We start from the raw sequence: 25,475 nt of genomic DNA, 5'->3' as shown, positions 1-25,475 counted from the left end.
TGGGTGGAACACTTTTAAATAAGAAAGTTATACATCTACAGCTGGTATTAATAAATGTTTTTGAGGAATTACCAGCTAGCACATGTTTTCCCAAGATTTTGCAGGAGAATGTGAACATTATCTGTAATGTGTCATGCACATAATTCAACAAGTATTTCAAATGCAATACATTTTATTTGCTTTGATTTGTTCATCTACAGTTATGAAAGCACCCCAAATTGAATTTTATTATAAAATGGATATTTTATTGTCTTTTTCATATATCTTGTACAAAATGTCTAATGAAAGTATTTCAGTACATCGGTTTCCTCAGGATCTGCATGTAGTTTCTGAATGTTGTCATCTTTTCTTTTTTTGAGAATTCTGCAGCACTTTAACTCCAATCCTCAGGAACATCAATAAACTGCAAGTAAGAGAAAGAACAAAACATAATTCAACAGCCAAAATATTACATTTGTCCATGTTAATGTCACACATACCTATGCTCAAAAGTTCACAAATTTTGAATAAATAAAAATACATATATAAACAAAATATTCCTGCCTTGCTCCTGCCATGAGTCCAGCTGGCATAATCTTCCATGAACTCAAAAATCTCACTCCCATTAGAGCAGTCAGTGATCCAGAAGTGCCTGCAAATATACAAACAAACCTGATTTCCCATAGTTGATCCTTAGTTTTGTAGAACATAGGCTATGAATAGAAATAAAGATAGACTTACCCATCGAAACCCAGATATCTTTGTCATTTCTTGACATCTGATAAGCACCAAAAAATGCTGTAATGCCAAACATCAGCCCAGTAACCAGAGAGATAAAACTACCTACAGCAGGAACATGACCATATTAGGAAGTTCCGGTAAAGTTCAGGTAAATGTTCTTTCACAAAAATATGAGCATATACTATAATAAATGTTTTCTGATTTACTCATATTATATCGGTGAGATAAATCACGTAAAGTTTCAAGGCAAGCTGTAGAGGTAATTACAATTTTTTTTTTTTAAATATATATATACAAAAAAAATCAGTTAAACACTTGGCTACATGTACACGATTAGAATGTACTAATATTTAATTTTATTGGAATATTTATTTATATTTTTACATATCCTAGCTACCCCAAAACTCAACCAGAGAACGGCACACCGTCGTTTGTCCCACGCATGAGATGCTTACCTGCTTTAACAAAACCAACAATCCCTCCTATTGTTATTAGAGCTGCATAACCATAACCAAGCCAATCCACAGACATATCTGCACTGTTTAACTCTCAAATAAAACAGAAAGACGTGATGATTGCTATCGAGAAAAAGATAAATATTCTCCACTTTTTAACTTCCTGAAACATTGCACACTAGCTATTTTCAAAATAAAAGTCCAAGAATGCAGGCGAGAACTTTTACATTTCTCAGTTTTATAGATAGATAAATATTAATAAAATATATTTTATTCCATTCAGTTCGCTGCCATTCAAAATGTTTATTCCTTTACTACTGCAGTGTTATTGACATCAATAATTGCAATAAATCCGATATATGACATGACTAACAGGAAATGATTTCAATAAAATAGTTTATTGCACTTTTTATTTTTTCTTCTTTTTTCCTTGCTTTGTGGCGCTGCTTTCCTCCACTAGAATCACCTCTTCTCCTGGTAGCCTGACCCTTTTCCCTTTGGCTGGCACAGGCGGCTCCGCAACAGCTGCATTGAGAAAAGACAGATATTAATGTGTTTTACTCTTGATACTACACTGTTGTTTTGGGGGGAGAAACTCTAAAAGGGAAAGTTCACCCAAAAATGCAAGTTCTGTCATCACTCACTCGTCATGTTGTTCTAAACCCATAAGACTTTCGTTCATCTTCGAAACACTAATGAAGATAACCCTCCACTGTATGTATATTCACCCAAAATTTTGATGGATCAAAAATATTCATGAGATCATAAAACAAATCCATTTGAATCAAGCAGTTTAATCTAAGTCTTCTGATGAGACTCGATCGCTTTATATAATAAACATTTAATTTAGGCTTTTATTCACATATAAACATCGATCAGCAAACATGCATAAAGGACTCAAATATGGGCAATGGAAACTCAACCGTAATTGCTTGACACGCAAGAACAAACCTCATTGGTTCTTCCTGAAGCTCAAACGTGCGGCGTAACACGAGAATGAACCTCATTGGTCTTTACACGTCAAGCAAGCTTGAGCTTCTGTTTACCAAATTTGAGTGCCCGAATTCTCGTGACCAACTTGAACCCGTTGCAAAGTCTGTCTTTCGCTTTCTCCCGCAAATTCCTATTGAAATTAAATTCGTAGAACAACAGCAAATGTGACCGCACTTTTAGAAGCTGCAGGCTGGGCCGACTGCTCCACGGTTGTCTCTTTCGCTTCACCGGGCATCCAAACGGAAAGACAGGTGAGTCTGGCAGTGGTGTCCACCTGGCCAAGCAAGGAAGCAGTCTCAAGTTTCTGTATAGGAAAGAGGGAGTATAAAATACTAATTAAAATCAAAGGATTGCACAATAATGTTAATTCTGGTGAATACCATGTATTAGGAAAATTAAATGATTAAATGATTAGGCTTTCAATTTAAAACATATTTGGATACAAGGTTGAGTTTTGGTGAGAAATTAGACAATTAGAGTTTCAATATTAGTCAATCAGTTTTATAAATGTATATAAAAGCCATGTTGAAAGTATTTTAGTGTTTAATATTACAGCCTGGTATGGACTAAGTTCTTAAAAATGTTTCAAACATTCTTTTATACCAGTGACAGACAATATTGAATGTAATTATGTAAGGGTAATGATCTTTTGTGAGAATGATTGCTTTTATTGGGTGGTTGTTTTTAATTTATTGTATGATTGTTGTCCGTCTTACTTTACATAACTTTTTTTTATGAGAAAGTTAAAAAAAAAAAAAACACACATTGGTGGATAATAAAGTTATAACAATCAATCAATCAGATAAATCAATCAAATCAAAATAAAACCACCAGGCCAAATGTTTTATGCTTAAAATGGTTCAACTTTTCCGCTCTCACAGGTCCAGCATAATATACCTCAAGATTGAGTTTCCACAACTTAATGAATCCATCGTTTGATGCCGTAACAAGGACACAAAAATCATTCTTCATGAAGCTCTCAATGGCTTTTACTCTGAAAAAAATAACAACATTAAATTAATAAAACAATTACAAATTATCTCCACACCGATGCTCACTGCATTCTGGGAATTTCAATGCACTATAAAAGAAGAAAATGGGTAAATTTTGTGAGATTGGGATGCACCCATAATGAAGTGGTCATACCTGTTCTCATGTGCTTTGAACTCAAACACACACTTCTGTGAGGTTACGTCATATAAACAAACACTCTCATCATCTCCTCCCACAGCCAAGAGTGTGTTCTTGAAGAGAGAGAGAACAGAGACTGGAATAAGTCTTTAATACAGTATAATCAATTGATCAGGTTACATTTGACAAACTTCAGAAGAATAAAAACGAAGTTAAAGTGCCCATATTATGCTTTTCCGGATATTGCCTTTCATGTAGTGTGTGATATGGCTGTTTGTGAATGTAAAAGGACTGCAAAGTTTCAAAGATCAAAGTGCAGATAAATGAAGCTATTGTCTCTCAAAAGATATAATCGATTCTGAAGTGCCTGAAAAGAGCCGTCAGTAATTCCACTCTTACTTCCTGCATGAACCTATGTAGGTTTGTAACAAATTTGCATAATGCCAGCCTATGGTCTTCATTGGCTGCCCGCGAACAACATCTACTTTGACCCTCAAACCAGTTTCCAACACACACTGTAAGCGGTCGAACAATCACAACAGACTGGAACATCTGACCAATCAGAGCAGAGTAAGTTCTCAGAAAGGAGGAGTTTAGAGAGACCGAATCCTTTATTGAACCGTTTCAGACACTTTGAGAAAAGAGCTGATGCTGCAATGCATATTATGAGAAAATTTAATTGTTTGGATGCATGTAAACCTATTGTAAGAGACTCCAAAACAATAATAGAAACCTTTAAAACAGCATAATAGGGGCACTTTAACATATTAACAGCAAACTAAAACTAGAACTGTCTAAATGTATCATTCCATGCAACACTGGTAAGACTGTTCACCTTCAGAAACTTCAGACATGAAATCCTTTTTGGGAATGCAATGGTTCCGATAATTGTGGCAGACTTCACATTGTAAATGTCCACTCTGTTATTCATAACCACTGCATATTGATCTCCGTCTGGTGACCACAAGACGATCTCTGCAACTACAAAACATCATTACACACCAGTCAACATTTAAAAAAATTTTTTTTAAGTTTTTGATTTAGCTGAAAAGTTTAAGTTTCTAAATACATTACAATAATTTTATCAAACTAATAATTAAAAAAGGAAGGAAAATTATGAAAATACAGAATCAAAAACATTATATTTTAACTTACTCTGTTTGATATTCTTGATGAAAGCTGACCGTCCTTCGATGAGATTCCAGGTTCTGCAATTAGAGCAATTAAATTTAGTCATAAAAATGACTTTTTTTGCTGACTTAGCAATCACAAACACAAATAGGACTTAAAACATACACAGCTTAACAATCTGATCAATATTTTTGATATCTGTGTACATGCCTCAGAGTCTTGTCTGTTCCAACAGAGAGTGCAAGTTTTCCAGAAGGATGTACGGACAGTGAAGTAACATGACCCCTAAGAAATAAAACCCAGGTTACGTCATGTATACATTAATAAATAAAAGTTTGGTGTCGGGCGATATTTAAAATAAGATTTTTGAAATAAGTCCTGCTCACTAAGGCTGCATTTATTTGATCATAAACAGTAAAAACAGTAATAATGTGAAATATTATTACAATTTAAAATAACTGGTTTTCTATTGTAATAGATTTTAAAATGTAATTTATTCCTGTGATGAACTTTCAGCATCATTACTCCAGTCTTCAGTGTCACATGATCACTCAGAAATCATTCTAATATGCTGATTTGTTGCTCAATTTTGATTATTATCAATATTGACCAGTTCAAAAGTACAGCATTTATTTGAAACTGAAATCCACTGTAACATTAATGTCTTTACTGTCACTTTTGATCAATTTAATGCAACCTTGCTGAATAAAAATCTGTATTATTTAAATAATTTAACAAAACCTGACCCCAAACTTTTGAATGGTAGCATATTTTGTGTTCACACTACATACTTGTGAGCTCTGATAGATTTTAAACATTCCCATTTTTGGGTGCTCCACACACAGATAAGACCGTCTTGTCCTCCACTGAGCAAATGGGACGTCCCGTAGAACTCCAGACACGAGATTGAACCTGTCGAGAAAGTGAGGTTACAATTTATATGCATCACATGAAACATAAATGTCAGTGATGCAGAATCTTTGATGCCAGACTGTCTTGTCCAATAATTAGAAACCAAAATTGATAATGTCCTTACCATCATGGTGCAACAAAGCCCCGTGCTCAGTTTTCTTGCTCATGTCATACAGCTGAATGGTTTCATCTTTGCTTCCTGTGGCGATGAATCGATCACTGGATGAAACTGCAGTCAGTGATGCTGTGTGTGCATGATGGGTAAAGTTGGGCTCAATTGTCCACTCCTAAAACACACATGCAGAACATAACTAACATCATATCTGAAATGAAGTCAGAACTACCATTATAACCATAATAGGTCTGTTATTAAAATGGTTGCCGTTTAAATATGGACCAATATCAAAATGCACTCAAGAAAAAACAAACGCACAGACGGAAATAAACAAAGGTAACGTTACAATTGCATCTTTACCAATAAGACTAATGAAGCTTATATCAATTAAAAAAATAAAAGGTAAGAAGAATGATACCTACCTCATCACCAGTGCACACTCGATATCCAAATACTATCTGTTCATAACAGCCAGCGACTAACTCGAAATGATCCCCCATGACTGTATAAAACACGTGTTCATACAAGTACAGACAGCCTTTAAGAGACAGACGACACACTGTCCCTCATATGTAACTATTTATATTAATACATCTGTTATACCTAGAGTTTATAATAAAGCTTTATTAATTTAGTGTTTAAACACTAAAGCCCGTTGAAAGTAGAATACGTTTTCTCATGCCCACAGCAACGTGTTGACTACTTTAACACCCACCGGAAGTGCAATACTTCATAATAAGAGTCCCTGTCACAATAAAAGTCAATAGGCGTTTTGTTCAAAGCAAGGAAAAATAAATAAAAACGTGACAAAAAGTTGTGTACCTGGTTCTTCAGCACAGTTGAGGCTTCATGCATTATGTTAAAGACAAAAACAACATAGATAATTCCACTTTTCAAATAAAAATAAAAATAAATAAAATGTATTTATTGGAATAGAAATTCAACCCATTTTAACATTGGATCTCGTTTGCAGTTTACTTTTTGATTTGTTTCTTACTATAAGGTTAAAAGTAACTTGTATGACTAACTAAAGTAAGCTGTTTTTCTTCACTGTTTGTAAAGAATGAGCAAATATCCCAATTATAGATAAGGTAAATCCTTTATATATGAGATCAACGCATATGTCCTGATAATTTTATGAGGCTTCTAAAATGTATAAATGTAGATAGCAAAATGATGATATTAAAAAGAAATCCATCTGTAGTCATTTCCAGGGGTAAATTAATATAATTCAATCAAAATACATATACATACATAAAATCATTCTAAAAAATATTAAAATGAGATGGAATACTATGGCCGGGCAAACATTTTGAATTATTACACTTGTGTTTTAGAAACAAATGAATCAAATTCATTCTGCACAGTGTTGTGCAAAACCAGCGACTTCTATGAAATCATCTGCCATCTATCGATGTCAATGCCATGCATGTAAACCTCTTTAAAATGCACATGGAACACATTGTATCAGGAAAATATGCTCTCTTTAAAAATAGCTGACATGATGTAAGGGTTGAAGGGAGATTTCGATGACAAATTCATGATGTTTTTCAACCTGAGATTCAAAAATCGTCGCCTCATGACCGAGGCATTGCTTACAGTAGAAAAGTTCACACGTCTTCCTTACTGTTCTAGGAAGAAGTGCTTAAACTGATTTTGCAATTGTGCACTGGACTACATGGCTTCACTAAACGGTGAGTCCTAAAATAGGCTGCAACCTAAACCTGAGAGAACGGTTTAGATGTCTTTCATTAAACAATTCATCAGGTATAAGCTACTGTGCAGACTTATTAAAATACGTCACCTGGCCGTGAGGGTTAGATATCAGTGTCTACCATTACACCCTACACCTCCTGTGAGGAGACTACAAAAGTCTGTTTCTGTCTCTCACCATAGTGTTCCCTCATTTTTGCACTGTTTGGTATAGTGAAATAAAGTCTTCTAAGTCCAGTCCTCTTCTTGAATGTGAATATTTTAAAACTGAGCTCTGTTTCTTTGTCCACATCCTGTCAGGTTGAGCGATTGCCGCTTACAAAGTTGTAGACCAAAAACTGAGTGGTTCCACAGTAATGTGTTGCGAAGAGTTTTCCGTCGGGCGTGGGGTCGGAGAAGGCGATTTCATCTTTACTTAGATGAGACCCATAGATGAAATTATTCCTGGAGAAAAAAGAAGATGAATGAACATTTGGGTCTGCACTGTAAGAATGCATTATTTTGTTTCCTTTAATATCCCAGAAAACACTTTAACACAACTTGAAATGTGTACAAAGTACACTACGATTCAAAGGTTTTGGGTCAGTAATATTTTTGAAAAAAGTCTCTTATGCTCAAAAAAGCTGCATTTATTTGATCAAGAAGACAGAAAAAACGACTATTGTGAAATATTATTACAATTTGAAATAACTGTTTTCAATTTGAATACATTTAAAATGCAAAAATGTATTCCTGTGATCAAAGCTGAATTTTTAGCATCATTACTCCAGTCTTCAGTGTCACATGACCCTTCAGAAATCATCCTAATATTCTGATTTGATGAAAACACTCAATGTTGAAAACAGTTTTTTTTAAGGATTTTACAGATTTATAGATTTAAAAGAACATTTAAAAAAAATCTATAAATCTTTTGTAACATTATAAATGTCTTTACTGACGCCTTTAATTAATTTAACGCATCCTTGCTGAAAAAAAATAATTAAAAAAAAGATTACTTTTTAATATTGTGTAATGTAAGGTATTTTAAATGCATAACAATGAATTTATAGTGCATTATAACACACATTGTACTGCTTTATATTTTTTCCTAAAACATTAAAATTTGTTTACAGCTTTTGGACAGTAAAATTAATTAATACAGATAAAAGAAGTTGTTTGAAATGTGTTTTGATGCATTGTACATTTTAAAAGTTTAACTACCCACATTTATGTGCTACAACATTTTAACAGCGGTTACAATTATTCATATGCACCCATCCAACGCTTTACCTGAGGCACTCGATCATCCGTGAGGCGATGCCTCTCCGTCTCATCATGCTGAACACCCAGATGCGACTGATGCCACAGAGTGCCGGCTCAGGTACGGTCGAGCAGCACCAGGCTCTCTGACGCTCGTACATGACCTTCTCTCCTTCTGAACCTTCCGGAATGGACTCCTCTATAACCCTGTATCCCTGCACACAGCAGCCAAAACAAACCCATCAGATGTAGAATAGACTATAATAAAACGTTTTATTTATATAGCGCCTTCCCAGGGCTCAAGGACGCTTTACAATGAACAAGCAACAATAATGGCAATGGACAATGATAATGAAAAAGAACAACAGTATGTACAGGTGAAACTCGAATAATTAGAATATCATGCAAAAGTTAGTTTATTTCAGTAATTCAACTTAAAAGGTGAAACTAATATAATATATAGACTCATTACATGCAAAGTGAGATATTTCATGGCTTTATTTGTTATAATTTTGATGATTATGGGTTACAATATTCTAATTTTGAATTTGAGGTTCTCAAATTTAAACATTTATTTAAATGAGCTTACAATAACTTTATTATTGGTTTCTAAAAATATTGGTTTCTTCAAACAAGATTTAATGCAAGAGGTGGTGAATATGTAGAACTTTAAATTCTGAGGGAACAGATTAAATCTATAATTAGATGATATATAATGCAAAAAAACAGTTCAATATATGCAGTTCAATATATTCAAATATGGACTAATTTATACATAGCGATTTCTATATCTCGTACATAAGAATGTTTAATGACATTTCATATAAACTAGTTAGCTAGAACTAATTATGTTTTGAGTATTGCATATTATAAAGGAATAATGTTTCTTAATGTTATTAATAAGAGTTAAACCATTATGATTTTGTATAATTAAGTTTTTTTTTAACCCATAGTAAAAACACAGATGCAGATATACACCTATAAACATGCTATTAAACACCTGTATGTTCAGCTGACCTCTTGGATGTGCTCTGCAATAAGGCAGCCTGCGACTTTCTTATCATTAGAAATGAAGAGGAAGGTTTTGGTCTGTGACGGGACCTGGGTCTCCACTTGCTGGAAGCCCAAGTCATTGTCCACCATTTCTCGGATCTCTTCAACCTTAAATCAAACAAGACAAATATCATAAACAGACATAATATGTATCCGGGGGACAATTAGAGCTCTTCTAAACATGCAGTATGGCTACGGCTTGAGGGCAAGTGAATGGAAATATATGAGGAAGAAAGTACCTTTTTCAACGCATACTTAGGATCCTCAGGGAGAACAAGAATAATCTTGCCATCAGGATACTCTCCCAGGATTCTCTCTTTCTTCCAGCCCTGGACCACATATTACAGTAATGATTTTGAGACATGGGTACATAGTTATTTTGAGTCTGTATTACTCCCATCATAAAATGAAAGCTTTCGTTATATGCTAATTAACTCTGTTACATAGGAAGAAAATAAATATTTTGTTATATATGGACTTATATTATGGTCTTATTTTAAACATTGGATCTTATAAGATTATCAAAGCAATAAGTCACTCAAGACTTTGATTACTGCTTTAATGAATCTGACTGAAACGGCATCTATGTTAATAACTATGATTCACGTAATAAAAAATATGTGTCTCACCACGTATTTGACAGCACTGATGAACTGGTTGTGGAAGAGGAGGTGTTGGGACTCGTCCTCTGGGCTCGAAGGGGAGTACAGCATCCCACACACATTACACGTCACCGCACCAAAAGCCTTCTGACCAGCATCCTGTAAAGCACAAAAACAGCCTTCACAAAATGCTAATGAACACCAGTGCTCCGATGTATAATATAATAATGATGGGCATGATGTATTCTTCTCTTGGTTTAATTGTTTATTTTAAAACAGTTGTAAAAAAGCAATTGTATATTTAACACACAATACATAAGTTAAAGAATGGAAAAAGAAAGAAATATAATGAAACTAAGATTAATTGATAACCAAACCAGTTCATTAGGATATTACTGACTTACATTGCTGGACTGTGTTGCTGTATTTGCAGGTTTTGGACTGTCTCTGACTTCTTTCTTCTGTTCTGCTTCAGGTTCAACACCAGAATTTGCCCTGAAATAACAGCAAAAAGTTAAGACATGCTTTAAGTTTGTTTTCTAAAATGATTAATAGACTATGAATAGACATTACTGCAATGATGACGGGATTCCTTTGAGATTAACTTTCCAACAACACATTATAAGCGGAATATAAGTAAAAAATAAAGACTTTCTCTTGAACACGGTTGACCAAAAAAACAGCCCCACTTCAAACTCACGGCATTGGTTGTGTCAATGTTGCTCACAATAAACAGAGCAATGCTCTGATATGCAGATACATAGCGTTTACATTTTTCAGAAAAATAAAACCACAGCTTACTTGTAGTTGCATATTAAACTTAAGATAGGAAAAAGCATTTTCACAGAACAGAAGACCTTTTTTACAGACCTGAAAGCAAGTTTTAGTTTTCAAATCTTTCAACAATTAATTACCTGTTGCTGTTTTCTGATTGCGTGTCTTGGACAGGTTCTTGCTGGGGAGAGGGTTTCGGCTTACTATCTGTGGACCACAAGATAGTTCATAAAAAAAATGCACATTCTGTATTATCAAACATGCTGTCAAAGAGAATTAGTTTTGCAAACTTGATACATTATCTGGGTATGATAAGCTCCACAAACACATATCATGAAACTAGCATTGCGTATCCAAGATGGACAGAAGTCAGGCTTTCAGGGAACTCAAAATCAAACAAATCAATACAATGTCTACCTGCAGTAGTGGGCGCACATGGCTTCTTCTCCACTGGTGGTTTGGGCTGCACTGGAGCTGATGAAGAGGACTGCTCTGGTTTGACCTGTGACAACTGTATTGTTTATTTAGAGTGTTAGCATGAAGACATTTCTTCAAATGTAATGTCAAAAAAATTATTCAGCATCATAACTCCAGTCTTCGCCTTCAGAAATCATTCTAATATGCTGATTTGCTGCTCAAGAAACATTATAAATGTCTTCACTTTGGATCAAATTAATGCAGTGGTTCCCAAACTGGAGGGGTGCGACCCCTAGGGGGGCTCAGAGTTATAAAAAGGGGGGCATGTCAAGGCTAAAGGATAATGTAGTTAGCAGATTGTTATGCAAAAGAAACCTGTCCAGGGTGATACAAGACTCTACTACAAAATGATCCTGCTAATTATGCCACTACTTGCCACACAAGTAAATATTTAAACACAAAATATTAATTTGACATTTTATTACCTCAATATGACTCGCAGTACCCACTTAAACAACAGTTGTAGCGGTTGTTGTCCGGGAGCAACAGACTGCTAAATGGCACGATTGAAGAATCAGTGTTGAGTATTGCAGGGAGCCATGTAAAAATATAAATGAAAGCCGCATGGTTCTGCTTCAAGCATGGACAAATTCTTGAAAGATTTGCCAGTGCCAGGTAAACAAAGCAGACGATGAATCTACTTTAAACTACCAAAACAACGGGTCTACTCCAGACACGAACCGCACGACGTTAGCCTAGAAATCTAGACGCCCCTAGCGGCAGCAAAATGTATTTTGCAGCCAGGGCCAGTCTAGCAACTCTCAATACACATTCTAGCAGCAAAAACCCAGATTGGGTCAGGCCAATCACGTCGTGTATAGAGCATGCGGGGCGGGCTTAACATATGACGACAGAGTTGCGACGGCTGGCATAGGCACTTGTAAACAAAGAATGGCGGCAGCAGCTGTCGAACAGCAGTCTTTCGAATCGGCTTTGGCCGCGACTCTGGAGGACTTGGAGTTAAGTTTCTCTTTAAGAAAAGAGCAAAAAACGGCACTTAAATCATTTTAAAAAAAGGAAGATGTGTTCGGAGTTTTGCCGACTGGATACGGAAAAAGTTTAATATACCAATAGCTCCGCTGGTGGGAAAACGTCACCTTCTTCGTTGCTCTGATTGGTTGTAGCGCTATCCTATTGCGTGCAGAGGGATTTTGAGAGACAGCCGTTTATCCCGCCTCTCGGAGTAAGCCTAGTCTATGGAGAGTGTCCAGACTAAACATCTTGATGTAAGTCTGGCTGGCCAGGCTAGCACGACGTGACAAAAACATAGAACCCATTATAATCAGTGATGCTGTTTATACTGGATGTGGATTGGACGACATGTTTAATTTTCTACAATAAACTGATGCCCCGTTCTATTTTTCTGATGTACTGCAAGCGCTCACTCAACTTCTGACACATGGATGTCTTGTGTTCGCTTTGTTATGTCCAGTTTAGACAGCCTCAAGACAAGAAACTATAATGAGGCATATTTCACTCTCGGATTCACCAGTACAACGATGGGTAAGGAGAGAGACCACAGCGTGCCTCAAAATATTAACTTCTGACAGTATGAAGCCGAACAAGTTAAGACGCCACATCACGAACACAAAGAGAAGCCCATTGAAGTTGAGAAGTTGTAGTACTGTATTAATTACAAAGTTTCAAATAAATCCTATAGGATTTTGCGAGCAAGCTCATGTCAGAGAGTGTCTTTATGTGGGTGCGTGTAGGTAGGGGACTTATATAAAAATATATTTCTCTATAGAGGAAAAAGTTTGGGATCCACTGAATTAATAAATCCTTGCGAAGTATGAATTTCTGTGTGCGCAAGAGTTTTTTACCTCATTTTTGGCAGCTGGTTTGGTCGTCTCATCTTCAAGACCGTCAAGTTCAAAGTCATCTGGTGAATACTTGCGCCTGGGAGTGTAGGGTTTGTACTCCATGACTGGATTGGGTTTCGGGCTGGTGATTCCATTAGGCATGGGCGGCGCCTGAGCTGGAAGTGCTCGTCTGGGTTCAATCGAGCCCACTTTGGGCACGCTTTCTGGCACAGGAACCTGTGCAGGGGTGGTGGCCGGGCTGGGAGAGATCGATGGAGCGTCGTCCTTTATGGGAGAAGCAGCCTGACTCGCTTGATCCGACTTCAGCTTCTTAACACGGGTCCAGGTCAACTTATCCCGCTGAAGCTCCACCTGCCTGAGCCTCTGATAACGGGATAGCTTCTTCTTCTCCTGGGTCTTAAGCGGAAGACACACCTGGCTGAGGAAAAAACGTTTCTTGGGCGTGCTGTCCTCGGGCATGGGATCAGCGGACTCCTCGTTGGGGGTTTCGGCGGGAACGGTGTTGTCAGAAGCCATTTCCTCAGTTTCGCTTACCTCCATAGATTCGCTCTCCTCCTTTTGTTCCTCAATATCTTTCTCATCTGAAGCTCCCGGAGCATCGGAGGCGATATCGTCTGCGATCTCCTCACAGAGAGCCAGGAGGTTGAGCTGTCGCGGTGGGGGTTTCTTGGCGGCAGCCGCCCTTTCCTCGGCCAAAGCTGCAAGGCGTGCCTTCGTCCGAGCCTGAGGGTTCATTGCTTGCTTTTTCTGAACCCCTTGCGAGGAGTCCGTCGCACTTTCCTGGGGCAAAGAGGGCGAAGAGGTGATGTCACACCTCACAGCTTCGCTTGTTTGCTTTTTCGCCGTTTCTTCCTCAGAGCTTTGAGACGACTGCTGACTGCTGTCATCCAAATCCTCATAGGTTTCGATCTCTACAACGCAATGTTCAATCTCAATGTCATCCTCCAGAAATGCTTCTGAATCTGAGAGAAACACTTTCGCCATGTCGGTACTTTGTACATTGTCCTGCAGGGAACACGTGTTCACCACCTCTAACTCATCCATGTCAGAAATGTCTTTACCAGCGTACGAGTGTTTCGTGATGCTGGTTTCTTGGATGACTTTGAAAAGAGCCTCTAGAGGTGGGGGGGATTTGCTCATCACATCAACTTTTGCATCCACACTGACTGTAATTTTCTCAATAGAGTCTTTTGGCAGCTCTTTATGCTCTTCTACTTTGCTTGCTCGCGGGTCGTGAATCGATTCCAGATCGATTATATTGGCCACGTGGATTTTGTCAGGTTTGGGTAGCGTGATCTCCTCATTTTGTAAGTCAAGCAATCGCCCGTAATTGTGCTCTATCTGCACAGGGAACAAGGCTGCTACTGTTTTGATCGTTTCGGAGATGGAGGTCTTTTCTTTTTTTACTCTTGGAACATATTTCTTGTCTCCTTTTTTCAGGACAGACATTTTCTGAGAGGGTTTATCTCCAGAGACTTTCAGCTTCACCCCATCTTTCCGTCGTCTTCCTCTCGCTCCCTTCTTTTGTGGTGTTTTCAAGCGAGAGGACCGCCGTACAGGTTTCCCGTTTTGTCCCCTCGATTGTGTCTGGTGGTTCGACTGAATTTCCAACCCTTTCTTTTTTTTGGGTCTTCCTCTCAAAGACTTCTTGGGCATCTGAGATTTATCTGACTCCACGAGACTCTGATCCATCTTTGTCTTCTTTACATCAGGTTCAGAAGAAGACATCTTTCTTTTCTGCCCAGGCATCCTAAGGAGAAACAACAAAGCAAGTTATATGCAACTATAAAACAAATAATTTCTATGCAAGAATTTGTTTGTAAATATAAAAAACTAATGCAGAAGGACATAAAAAAACCAGGCATTAAAAAAAATGCCAAATGAACAACTAAACTGATCAAAATACGATAAATATAGTACTAATAATAACAGTAGACGATCAGCTGTCATCCAATAGAAAGGATTTCACAAGTGACAGCGAAGAGCTAACAATTCACTGATATTAAACTCACAATAAAAGCTCCTACATTCAGCATCAACAATAAATCTATAATCTCTATCCACAATGTATTAAAGTTACGCGAAATTAATCATACAATCTTAATTTAAACACATCGACATGTCAACAACTCAGTCTGTCTCTCCAAAGATGACAAGTATGAACTGAATATGAGTAATTTATTCCCATTATTAGTGTATAACAACATGCTATGAAAATCTGAAGAGTGTATAAATGATTTAAATAAATTAATCACATTTTTGGAATAAAATAGAGATTCAAGTGTCTCATCAGTCTGACGTAGAGAGGAAAGTTAGCAGAGCTGGCTAATCCGTTAGCTGCCTCCTTATAAAGCCAACGACATTCACTACTGTCGATTATATATTAAAAACAAGTACATAAGACTTAAATATAACTATTATGATAAGTAGAAAAAGAAACAGCAGTAATAGAGCAGAGTACAGAACTTACCTATCTTTCCCTGTTACTAAACAACAGCTGTTTTCCGCTGTGTGGAGCAAAGTTTAGCCTCACTTCCGGTGTGAGTCTTCTTCGGCGGATTTGCTGCGTTCGCGTGGGATTAAACGACACCTAGAGGACTAGAGTAGAAAGAAAAATACTATTTTTAATGTTTTTGAAGGAAGTCTCACTATTTTATTACATAAAAATAAAGAAAAAACAATAATATTGTGAAATATTATTACAGTTTAAAGCAATGGTTTTCTATTTAATAAAATAGAATATTAAATATTAAAATATTATTTATTCCTGTGATCAAAGCTGAATTTTCTCCAGAATGATTTCTGAAGGATCATGTGACACTGAAGACTGGAGGAATGATGCTGAAAATTCAGCTTTGATCACAGGAATAAAAAATATTTTAATGTTTTTTAATATTATTTAATATTTTTGATCAAATAAATGCAGCCTTGATGAGGAGAAGAGACTTCTTTTAAAAACATAAAAAATAATAATGTTTCCCAACTTTTGACCGGTACTGTGTCTGCCCAGTGTATTTGTCTTTTGTTTGTTTGTTTATATGTATTTTATGATTATCATGACAGTACAGGTGAAACTCGAAAAATTTGAATATCGTGCAAAAGTTCATTTATTTCCGTAATTCAACTTAAAAGGTGAAACTAATATATTATATAGACTCATTACATGCAAAGTGAGATATTTCAAGCCTTTATTTGTTATAATTTTGATGATTATGGCTTACAGTTTATGAAAACCCCAAATTCAAAATTAGTTTTCATAAGCTGTAAGCCATAATCATCAAAATTATAACAAATAAAGGCGTGAAATATCTCACTTTGCATGTAATGAGTCTATATAATATATTAGTTTCACCTTTTAAGTTGAATTACGGATATAAATGAACTTTTGCACGATATTCAAATTGTTCGAGTTTCACCTGAATATGGGCTATTGCTTCTGCTTCTGCTGATAGATAGATAGATAGATAGATAGATAGATAGATAGATAGATAGATAGATAGATAGATAGATAGATAGATAGATAGATAGATAGATAGATAGATAGATGGATAGATGGATAGATAGATAGATAGATAGATAGATAGATAGATAGATAGATAGATAGATAGATAGATAGATAGATAGATAGATAGATAGATAGATAGATAGATAGATAGATAGATAGATAGATAGATAGATAGATAGATAGATAGATAGATAGATAGATTTTAGTTAGTTTTCAGAGTGGCCACTAGATGGTAGTAAAGCCCTTCCGACGAGCCGCTGCTAAACTCCCAGAATCCACCGCGAAGGCGCGGATTCCGAATGTTTACATGATGTAACAGAAATTTCACGAGCTCTGCGATTCGCAATTCTGTTTTTAATATACGTGCCTTGTTCTGTTCTTATAGGCAAATACATGTAGCGCATGATGTCGTTCGGGAAACTACCGAAAGGAATATATTAGTCTCTCAGCTGTTTGAAATGTGAGCGAGATATAGCGAGTTCCAACTTTATGTTTTTGTCTCAATACTTGAGTTGTTGTCACTTGTGTGTGTGTGTGTGTGTGGGTGAAACTGATCGGACTGAAGGAGTCTGATAGATAGATGGACTGTTTGAGGATGAGTACTTCAGATCTCAGTGGACTCAGTCCTGCTTCCAGCACTCCTGCAGAATCCAGAGAGAAACTCCAGGATCTGCTGCATTCCGTGAAGGATCTCCATGACGCCGCGCTGCACGGTAACGCTACGGGACAAACCTTTCTCCCGCACATAGGGGAACAATCATGCTTTAGGGAATCTTAATTATTACTTAATACTTGAGTATTACTCAATAATAATTAAATACGTCAAACTGACACATAAAGTCATAATTTCACCTCATAATTACGATTTCTTATTATTTATGTATGTCATTGTGACTTAAAATGTCATAATTTCGACGTTACATCGTAATTTAATTAAGTCATAATTTAGACTTTTTGTCATAATTTTGATTTATCATAGTTAATAATATTTATGATTTAGTTATGATTTAGACTTTTTCTGTCATGACTTTTTTCTTTTTTTTCTTGTATTTAATAAATAAGATTTACCAAAGCATGACTTTTTTTCTTACAGTATGTGTAATATGGGGCTTCCTTTTAAAAAAACTTAAGGAAAAATTTCAAGAACTTCCAAAATTCAATTCGAAAAATGACTGTAAATACTAGTTCATGATGTACATTGAAGGCCCTATGAATTGAAATCAGTTTATTTAATAGTATTTTATTAAAAGTTTAACAATATGAGATGCTTTTGCACTGATAGTTTTTCTCATTTTCAGAATTACAGGCAAAAATAACCAAACTGAAAAAAGAGCGCTGTCTGTAAGTCTAAGTCTTATACTGTATAAGAACATATCATTGCTTAAAGCTGCATGAAGCTTTTTATAAATCAGTTTGATTTATTTACTACTAGATCATTGTGTTATTATTCTGTTATAAATGTCAAATAACTGTAATAATACGGCTTCCCTCTCAGAGATGCTCAGAGACTGAGTGAATTTCACAGCAAGAACCAGCAGTTACGAGAGCAACAGAAGATCCTGCAGGAGAAGATCAGACAGTTAGAGGACAGGTGCTCTGAAAAGCACAAAAGCAACATATTTATGATGTTTATTTATTTATTTTTTACCTTAATTTAAAAAAATTCTGAAAGTTTAAGTTGCCGTTTTCTTTGTCTCTGGGTTCAGGGTGTGTTCTGGACCATGTGATCGTTGTGCTGTGACTGAGAAGCAGATTACAAAAACAAACACGGAGTTTATTGATACTAATCAGAAAAATCTGTCTGTCATATCTGAGCTAGGTGAGGATTTTGTATTATTATTATTATTATGCATCATCATATTGTGACTCAATATATCTATCTATATTATATCTATCAGTCTATTAATACCAACCCAAAAATCTGCTATAATGTGTGTATTGCTGAGTTTAGAGGCAGAGAGGAAGACTCTGAAAGATGAAAACAGGAGACTGAGTCTTGAGCTAGAGCGACTTAGAAAGTCTGGGTGAGTCTCAGAGTCAAATGAAACATTACATACTGATAAAGTGCATCACATGAGCTTCTGATGTGTGTGTGTGTGTTTAGTTCTCCGCAGAATGTGTTTTCTGAGGCAGAGGAGGGGATGATCCCAGATTCTCCCCGTCGTCCGCTGTCTTTACCTGTCGCCAGCAAGATGAAACGACGGAAAGATCAGATCCACGTCCGCTACGCCGAGACACCGTTATCACTCTCACACCCCGGTTAGAAATTTAAAATGAGGAAAAAGGCTCAGCTGCACTGTTTAAATGACACGGACATTATGCATGACATCCTCTAATTAGATATTTAAAAAGCCATATTTAACAATTCAGGGTGTGTTGGGTGATCACCTCTGACCTTCATCCATAACTCCCATAATTGTTTTTTGGAAGACAAAAGGTTTTGAGACTAAAAAGAAACAATGATATTTGTTTTACACACACACACACACACACACACACACACACACACACACACACACACACACACACACACATATGTATGTATGTGTTTAAATATAGTATATAAGTAAATAGATATAAATTAACTTTTCTTTAAATATACAGGTGTGTTTATTTAATTACAAGTTTTTTAATATATATAAATAGCTTTATATTAATTTAGCTATTTAACAGCTATTTTAATAATTCTATACCGGTAGTTAGATAGTTATTGGTTTTAAATAAATAGCTATATATTTTTCTTTACCAAAAAAAAAAAATATATATATATGTAATTTTAATTTATCTAGTTATTAATTTTTATAAATTAAATAGTTAATTAGCAGCTATCTTAATAACAATTATACATATTATATATTATTATTATGTTTTATATATATATATGTTTATGTATATATATATATATATATATATATATATATATATATATATATATATATATATATATACATTTGTTTTTAAATATAGTATAGAAATAATAAATAGCTATACATATAATTGTCTTTATATATATAATTTATTTATAACATAGTTACAAGTTTTTAAAAATATATAAAATAGTTATATATTAATTTAGCTATTTAACGGCTAATTTAATAACTATTATTTATATATTTGGTTTTTAATTATAAATAAATAGCTACCCGATATATATATATTTCTTTAAAAAAAAAAAATATATATATATATACACACACACACACACGTCTTTTTATGTATTTATTTTAAAATATATTATCACAGAACCCAGGCGAGGAGATCCGTCTGTGCCCTTCGGCTGTAATGGCAGAAGTGTGCTGGTCGCTGAGACGTGTGAAATGGATGTGACTTGTATGGCAGGTATTATGAGCTGATCTTCACATTTTAATGATATTCTTTGTAAGCATAAATGTAATGTATTTTTTTTTGTGTGTGTGTGTGTTTTTTAAGAGCCTAATAACAAGAAACATTTCAAGATTGTGGTTCCCGAGACCTGCCATATAGACGTCTCTCCAGAACAGGTTCTGCCCTATCTGAATTAAAGTTTAACTTATATGACTTAGTCATTCATTGTATCCCAATATGCCTTTTTTAGGTTTAGTTTCAGTTTTGCATTTTAAAGATGACCTAGAAAATACTTTGAAAACCCTGTTTATATCCACACTGGCAGTGTTCAGGAGTGTGTGTTCACATATTCAATGTGTTTTCTCTTCAGTTTGATGAGAATGATGAGGATGGTGATCTTCACACTGAACGAGGCCAACATCCCGAGTCACATGACTGCAGAAGCATGTAACGACACACTCTTAAATCCAAACAAACTACCATTTGAACTCTCACTAATGACCAGTGAGACTTCATAATAGTAGCTGTTGTTTTTATCCAGCATCACTGCCGTCCAGAATGACGATTCTCCGTCCATTTTGCATTGCCGTCCGTTGGTTTCTCGAGAGCAGCAGCAGCCGCCGCCCACAGACGACTTTCCACACACACCTTTAAACGACAGCACATGTGTGCCAGGAAAGAGAAAACATACAGATGGCAGGAAAAGAGAAGAGAAGATTTCTGATTCCAGTCTGGATGATCCTGATGAGACCGATATCAAGGGGATGATATTTGCTTCCACTCCAGCTAATGGTCATAAAGAGAGCAAGAATCAGGAAACAACGGTCGGACACACCACTTTACCACCGGATTCACACATTTCAAAACAGTTTCACATAAAAGGATAAGTTTTCAAATTTTATGTAACTATTTTAATTTTGTAGGATTCCAAGAGAAGGAAATGTTTGGACCAGCACACACCTCGCAAAAGTTCTCTTCAGAACCAACACACACATTTTCCATACGGTAATACAGAAATGTTATGAACAGTTTGCCATAATAGTTTACTGATAATCTTGATAATCATGTTTTTCCATTTTCCTTTATTTTATTTTATCTGATGACAGATCAGAGCTGGAGTTTGGATCCAGGAGCCGATCTTGCTCAGTATGATACAGAGAGTTCTCTTCAACCAGAGGTACTGATATATACACTGAAAATTAATTCTGAAACATTTTTATTTTCATCCACCATATTTACTCTACACTACTAACCTAATATGTGACCCTGGATCACAAAACCAGTCACAAGTCGCACGGGTATATTTGTGGCAATAGCCAACAATACCAATATTGTATGGGTCAAAATGATTGATTTTTCTTTTATGCCAAAAATCTGGATATTAAGTAAAGATCATGTTCCATGAAGATATTTTGTACATTTCCTACCGTAAATATATAAAACATGTATTTTTGTGAGTGAATGCTGCACAATCGTGAACATAAATGAACAACTTTAAAGGAGATTTTCTCAATGTTTCCATTTTTTTGCATCCTCAGATTCCAGATTTTCAAATAGTTGTATCTCGACCAAATATTGTCCTATCCTAACAAACCATACATCAATGAAAAGCTTATTTATTCAGCTTTCAGGTGATGTATACATCTCAATTTAAAAAATTTTTTTACCCATGTGACTGGTTTTGTGGTCCAGGGTCACATATGTTTATTCAGCAAGGATGCATTAAATTGATCAACTGCAACAGTAAAGACCTTTATGTGATGTTATAAAAGATTTCTATTTCAAATAAATACTGTTCTTTTGCCCTTTCTATTCATCAAATAATTCTGAAAAAACTGTATCATGGTTTACACCGCAATATGAAGCAGCTCAACTGTTTTCAACATTGATAATAATAAATGTTTCTTGAGCATCAAATCATCATATTAGAATGATTTCTGAAGGATCATGTGACACTGAAGACTGGAGTAATGATGCTGAAAATTCAGCTTTGATCACAGGAATAAATTCTGTTTTAAAATATATTCAAATAGAAAAGTTATTTTAAATTGTAATATTTCACAATATTACAATTTTTACTTTATTTTTTATCAAATAAATGCAGTCTTGGTGAGCAGAAGAGACTTCTTTCAAATCTTTCAATCTTTACTGTTTATATAATGTGTTTGTATTAGTGACATTTTCCCCCCAAATTGCACTAGGCCAGATTCAGAACAGACTTGGAAACAATGGACACTGACTGCACATTTGTGAGTCACAGTCTGCTCCTGAGAGGCCAGAAGAGGACGGGACAATCCCAAACCACTGGTACAAGCAGCTGATTTGATTTGTAGCTTCAGATACATTGCTGAGCCGCCCGTAAACAACTTCTACATGTGATTGATCAACAGGGATTGGGCAGAGAGCAAACGACAGCCTTGCTGACATCTTCGATAAGACGGGGTTCGGAGAATATGAGTCTTGTCCACAGGACGACAGCTCTGTTCCAAAACAAGACAGTACGTTCGAGGAGGACAGAGGGGAAGATGATGATGATGAAGAAGAAGAAGAACAAGTGGCAGAAGGTAATGTTTAATTTTTCCAGTCATTTCCAAATAGCAGACACAGTTTTCCAGTAGCTTTGTTTTATTTGTCCTTCATCTTTTAAATATTTTTACCAAACATTGCGATTGTTCAGAGGAATTCCGCCGGCCTGCAGACCTGAAGCGTGTGACGTCTGACGGCGATGCATCTAGCAGGTGAGAAATGTGCTTTTATTGGAAATAAAGGTTCTTGTTGAGCTGCTTTGGAAAGATTGATATTGTGAAAATCACTATACAGATAGTTTGAAATAGTGGTATTTTAGTATCATTAAGATATGCAAGCTTTATATATATAAACAATGAACATGTTGTTAATTTTTAATACATATATATAAATACGTCTATGTAGTTTTTAGTATTTATTTTATTTTAGTTAATCAGATTAAATTTTAGTATAAAAATTAAAATGAAAAATGTTGCATTGGCAACTAGCTGAAATAAAATATTTCAGTTCATGTTTATTTTATATCAAGTAACACTTTTTTATGGTTTTAGTTAACTATAATAATAATTCTGGTTTGGAAAAAGTATTACCGGTAAAGTATTTAATTTAATGCAAATACTTCAGATTACAGAACTTTAAATGCATCTGGTCCTAAAATACATTGATTTAATGTCAACAAAATAGATGGTTAGAATAATAAAATTATTAGCTAATTAAAATCTTTCATGAATTATATTTGTACAAGACATTGTACATGTTTTGCTTTCTATTCCAGGAATCAGTCTTTTGCTCGTGTGGAAGTTGTGCGTAAGAAAGACGAAAGGAGAAAACTAAAAGGACATTATTGTAAAGAGTGTGAAATTGTGAGTCAGTTTATACAGTATATGACCGACTATATAATTATCTCCTTTTGCTAAATAATCATAGCATCGATAATTAAATATGTTGTAATTAAGACCGTTCTGTTGTTCCAGTATTATGCACACCTTCCAGAGGAAGAGAGGCTGAAAAAACTGTCTTCCTGTTCACGGCATCGCTACCGCTACATTCCACCTTCCACTCCGGAAAACTTCTGGGAAGTGGGCTTCCCGTCGACACAGACCTGTGTGGAAAGAGGTGCTGCATTATGTCATTTTGACAAATAGAAAGAAATGGATGAAACTTTGAAATCTTGCACTATTAAGAACTATTTAACAAAAAAAGCATTATTTCCCAGTATATACAGTCTGAGACAGGGGCTTTTACACCTGGCCACTTCATGCGTTTTCTGCTATCCGATCGTGAAACGCCCAGGTGTAAATGCCCTCCGAAACGCATTCGAGACGGATTTAAATCCGATCGCTCAAACCACTTCAGGAAGAGGGCTCGGCCCCATTCCAGACGAAACTAGACAAGTGTAAATGCATCTGGTTGTTGAAACCACATATGTAAATTTTACTCCTCCCAAAAATGCTCAAAAATAAACATGTGAGCGCGTGTTATAGGCTATATGTCATGTTATAGTCAGATATGACGGCGCTACTGCAGCACGCAAATCAAAATGAAAGTAAGTCGCAGATGCTTAACACACAATTATCAAAAAAGTAAAGAAAGAAAATGATCTTACCAGGGCTGTTGCCGCTCTCTCTTATTGCGGTCTTTGATTTTGTAATTTTAGCTGATGATCAATAAAATGCAGCTCATAACTGTTGCTTTCGGTGACGTGCACTCCATTAAATCTCTATATAGCGCGGGAATTGAAGATCGGATTTATATCCGTTTTGCAAAAACACATTTATGTGACCAGGTGTAAATGGAATCGTTTTGATAAATCAGATAGCTATCCGATCTGAGAAAACGCATGAAGTGGCCAGGTGTAAACAGCCCCTTTTTTAAAACATTTTCAGCTTTCTTTAGTGTGTAATGTTGCGGTTTGAGCATGAAAAGTACAAACAAAAAGCACAAAGTCACTCCAAAGAGAGTTGTTCTCTATATCAGTAAGTGTTTCTGAACTCCCTGAAATGCCTCGCTTGTAGTCTTGAGTTTTCTTCATTCCTCATTTAAATAATTTCCGCTCAAGGCATATGCAAAAAAAGGGGGCAAGGACTGGTTGAGTTAGTGTGTTGAAACTCGCACTTATGGTAAGGGGTGGGACATTTCCCAAACACGCTCCAAGCGGTTGACCAATCAATCACAACACTCTGGTTCAGCCGACCAATCAGAGCACATTGTGCTTTTCAGAGGGAGGGGCTTCAGAGAGACAGGAACTAAACAGAGTGTTACTGGCAGACTGGGAAGAGAGGAGCCGCAACAATGGAGAATATGTGAAAAATAATGTTTTTTGAACATTCAAGTCAAAAACTTATTCAAGTAGACACTAAAAACAAAAGGGCATAATATGGCCTCTTTAATATATAGACTTCCTGCGAAAGAAAAAAACATGTTTATTTTTTCAGTTTATCTTGGTCATTGAAGCATTTAGGTAACATTCATTGCTTTGCTCTCAACAGGATACATCAAAGAGGACGATCAGCCGGACGTGCGGATACGCAGGAGACGACCGTACCTCGCCATGTTCTCACCGAAAGTCAAGTCCCAAAAAAAGCAGCACTGAGACGACCCGTGGTGACTTCAGATGGGATTTTAAAACCCCACTGGAACTAAATGGATAAATGTGAAGTGTTGATTGAGAGTCAATCTTCTTGCTCATGTCCTGAATCACAGCTGCGTATTTTAATTTATTTTATATGTATGTGTTACACTGAGTAATAAAACGGATTTTAATAAATGATTTTGATTAATAAACAAACCTTATTTTGTCTAGAGGATTTTTTAACTATGTAAATTGTTTACATGTTGTATGCTTGATTTTGACTGTATTTTGTAAAAAAAAAAAAATGGTACTAATAAAATCATAATAAATATTTTTTTTTATAGTGCATTTGTTTACAGTGCATCTAAATATAGTTACAGTAGATAAAAATTATTTTAATAGTGATGAAG

The 25,475-nt window shown here is 35.7% G+C and overlaps 4 protein-coding genes across 6 annotated transcripts; 1 reads left to right on the top strand and 3 right to left on the bottom strand.

Moving 5' to 3' along the window:
* Positions 1–207: 207 nt before the first annotated feature.
* tmem14cb (transmembrane protein 14Cb) lies at positions 208–1,368 on the bottom strand. Its single transcript, XM_079601404.1, has 4 exons — positions 1,176–1,368; positions 721–822; positions 544–631; positions 208–403 (listed from the first exon to the last, which is right to left on the bottom strand). The coding sequence occupies exons 1-4, from the start codon at positions 1,249–1,251 to the stop codon at positions 340–342; spliced, it is 330 nt and encodes a 109-aa protein (XP_079457530.1). The 5' UTR covers positions 1,252–1,368; the 3' UTR covers positions 208–339.
* Positions 1,369–1,554: 186 nt separating this feature from the next.
* On the bottom strand, positions 1,555–6,184 carry pak1ip1 (PAK1 interacting protein 1). Its single transcript, XM_079601400.1, has 11 exons — positions 6,061–6,184; positions 5,880–5,959; positions 5,467–5,629; positions 5,222–5,342; positions 4,641–4,715; positions 4,455–4,507; positions 4,135–4,280; positions 3,315–3,412; positions 3,066–3,162; positions 2,343–2,472; positions 1,555–1,700 (listed from the first exon to the last, which is right to left on the bottom strand). Exons 2-11 carry the CDS (start codon positions 5,955–5,957, stop codon positions 1,585–1,587), a joined length of 1,077 nt encoding a protein of 358 aa, XP_079457526.1. The 5' UTR covers positions 5,958–5,959; positions 6,061–6,184; the 3' UTR covers positions 1,555–1,584.
* A 153-nt stretch (positions 6,185–6,337) lies between these two features.
* On the bottom strand, positions 6,338–15,738 carry esco1 (establishment of sister chromatid cohesion N-acetyltransferase 1). Of its 2 annotated transcripts, none has more exons than XR_013796288.1 (10): positions 15,609–15,726; positions 13,139–14,888; positions 11,256–11,349; positions 10,979–11,045; positions 10,469–10,559; positions 10,092–10,223; positions 9,702–9,791; positions 9,410–9,570; positions 8,440–8,624; positions 6,338–7,614 (listed from the first exon to the last, which is right to left on the bottom strand). XR_013796288.1 is itself a non-coding variant. In XM_079601385.1 (10 exons), the coding sequence occupies exons 2-10, from the start codon at positions 14,885–14,887 to the stop codon at positions 7,467–7,469; spliced, it is 2,700 nt and encodes an 899-aa protein (XP_079457511.1). In that variant the 5' UTR covers position 14,888; positions 15,609–15,738; the 3' UTR covers positions 6,344–7,466. The 2 variants fall into 2 exon arrangements, 1 of the variants encoding a protein (XP_079457511.1); XM_079601385.1 differs by having other exon boundaries at positions 6,344–7,614; positions 9,427–9,570; positions 15,609–15,738.
* A 1,193-nt stretch (positions 15,739–16,931) lies between these two features.
* rbbp8 (retinoblastoma binding protein 8) lies at positions 16,932–25,297 on the top strand. 2 transcript variants are annotated; one of them, XM_079601388.1, is made up of 19 exons: positions 16,932–17,103; positions 17,209–17,356; positions 17,942–17,984; positions 18,139–18,234; positions 18,350–18,462; positions 18,595–18,667; positions 18,748–18,902; positions 19,887–19,982; positions 20,073–20,143; positions 20,338–20,414; positions 20,509–20,791; positions 20,891–20,972; positions 21,074–21,144; positions 22,169–22,274; positions 22,358–22,531; positions 22,645–22,705; positions 23,269–23,356; positions 23,468–23,609; positions 24,983–25,297. In XM_079601388.1, exons 2-19 carry the CDS (start codon positions 17,224–17,226, stop codon positions 25,084–25,086), a joined length of 1,968 nt encoding a protein of 655 aa, XP_079457514.1. In that variant the 5' UTR covers positions 16,932–17,103; positions 17,209–17,223; the 3' UTR covers positions 25,087–25,297. The 2 variants fall into 2 exon arrangements, with proteins under 2 accessions (XP_079457514.1, XP_079457513.1); XM_079601387.1 differs by having other exon boundaries at positions 16,932–17,356.
* The last annotated feature ends 178 nt before the right edge of the window (positions 25,298–25,475 follow it).

Source organism: Phoxinus phoxinus (genome assembly GCF_949152265.1).
Source record: "Phoxinus phoxinus genome assembly, chromosome: 24".
Classification (NCBI taxonomy): domain Eukaryota; kingdom Metazoa; phylum Chordata; class Actinopteri; order Cypriniformes; family Leuciscidae; genus Phoxinus; species Phoxinus phoxinus.
This window is presented reverse-complemented; position numbering and strand designations above follow the sequence as displayed.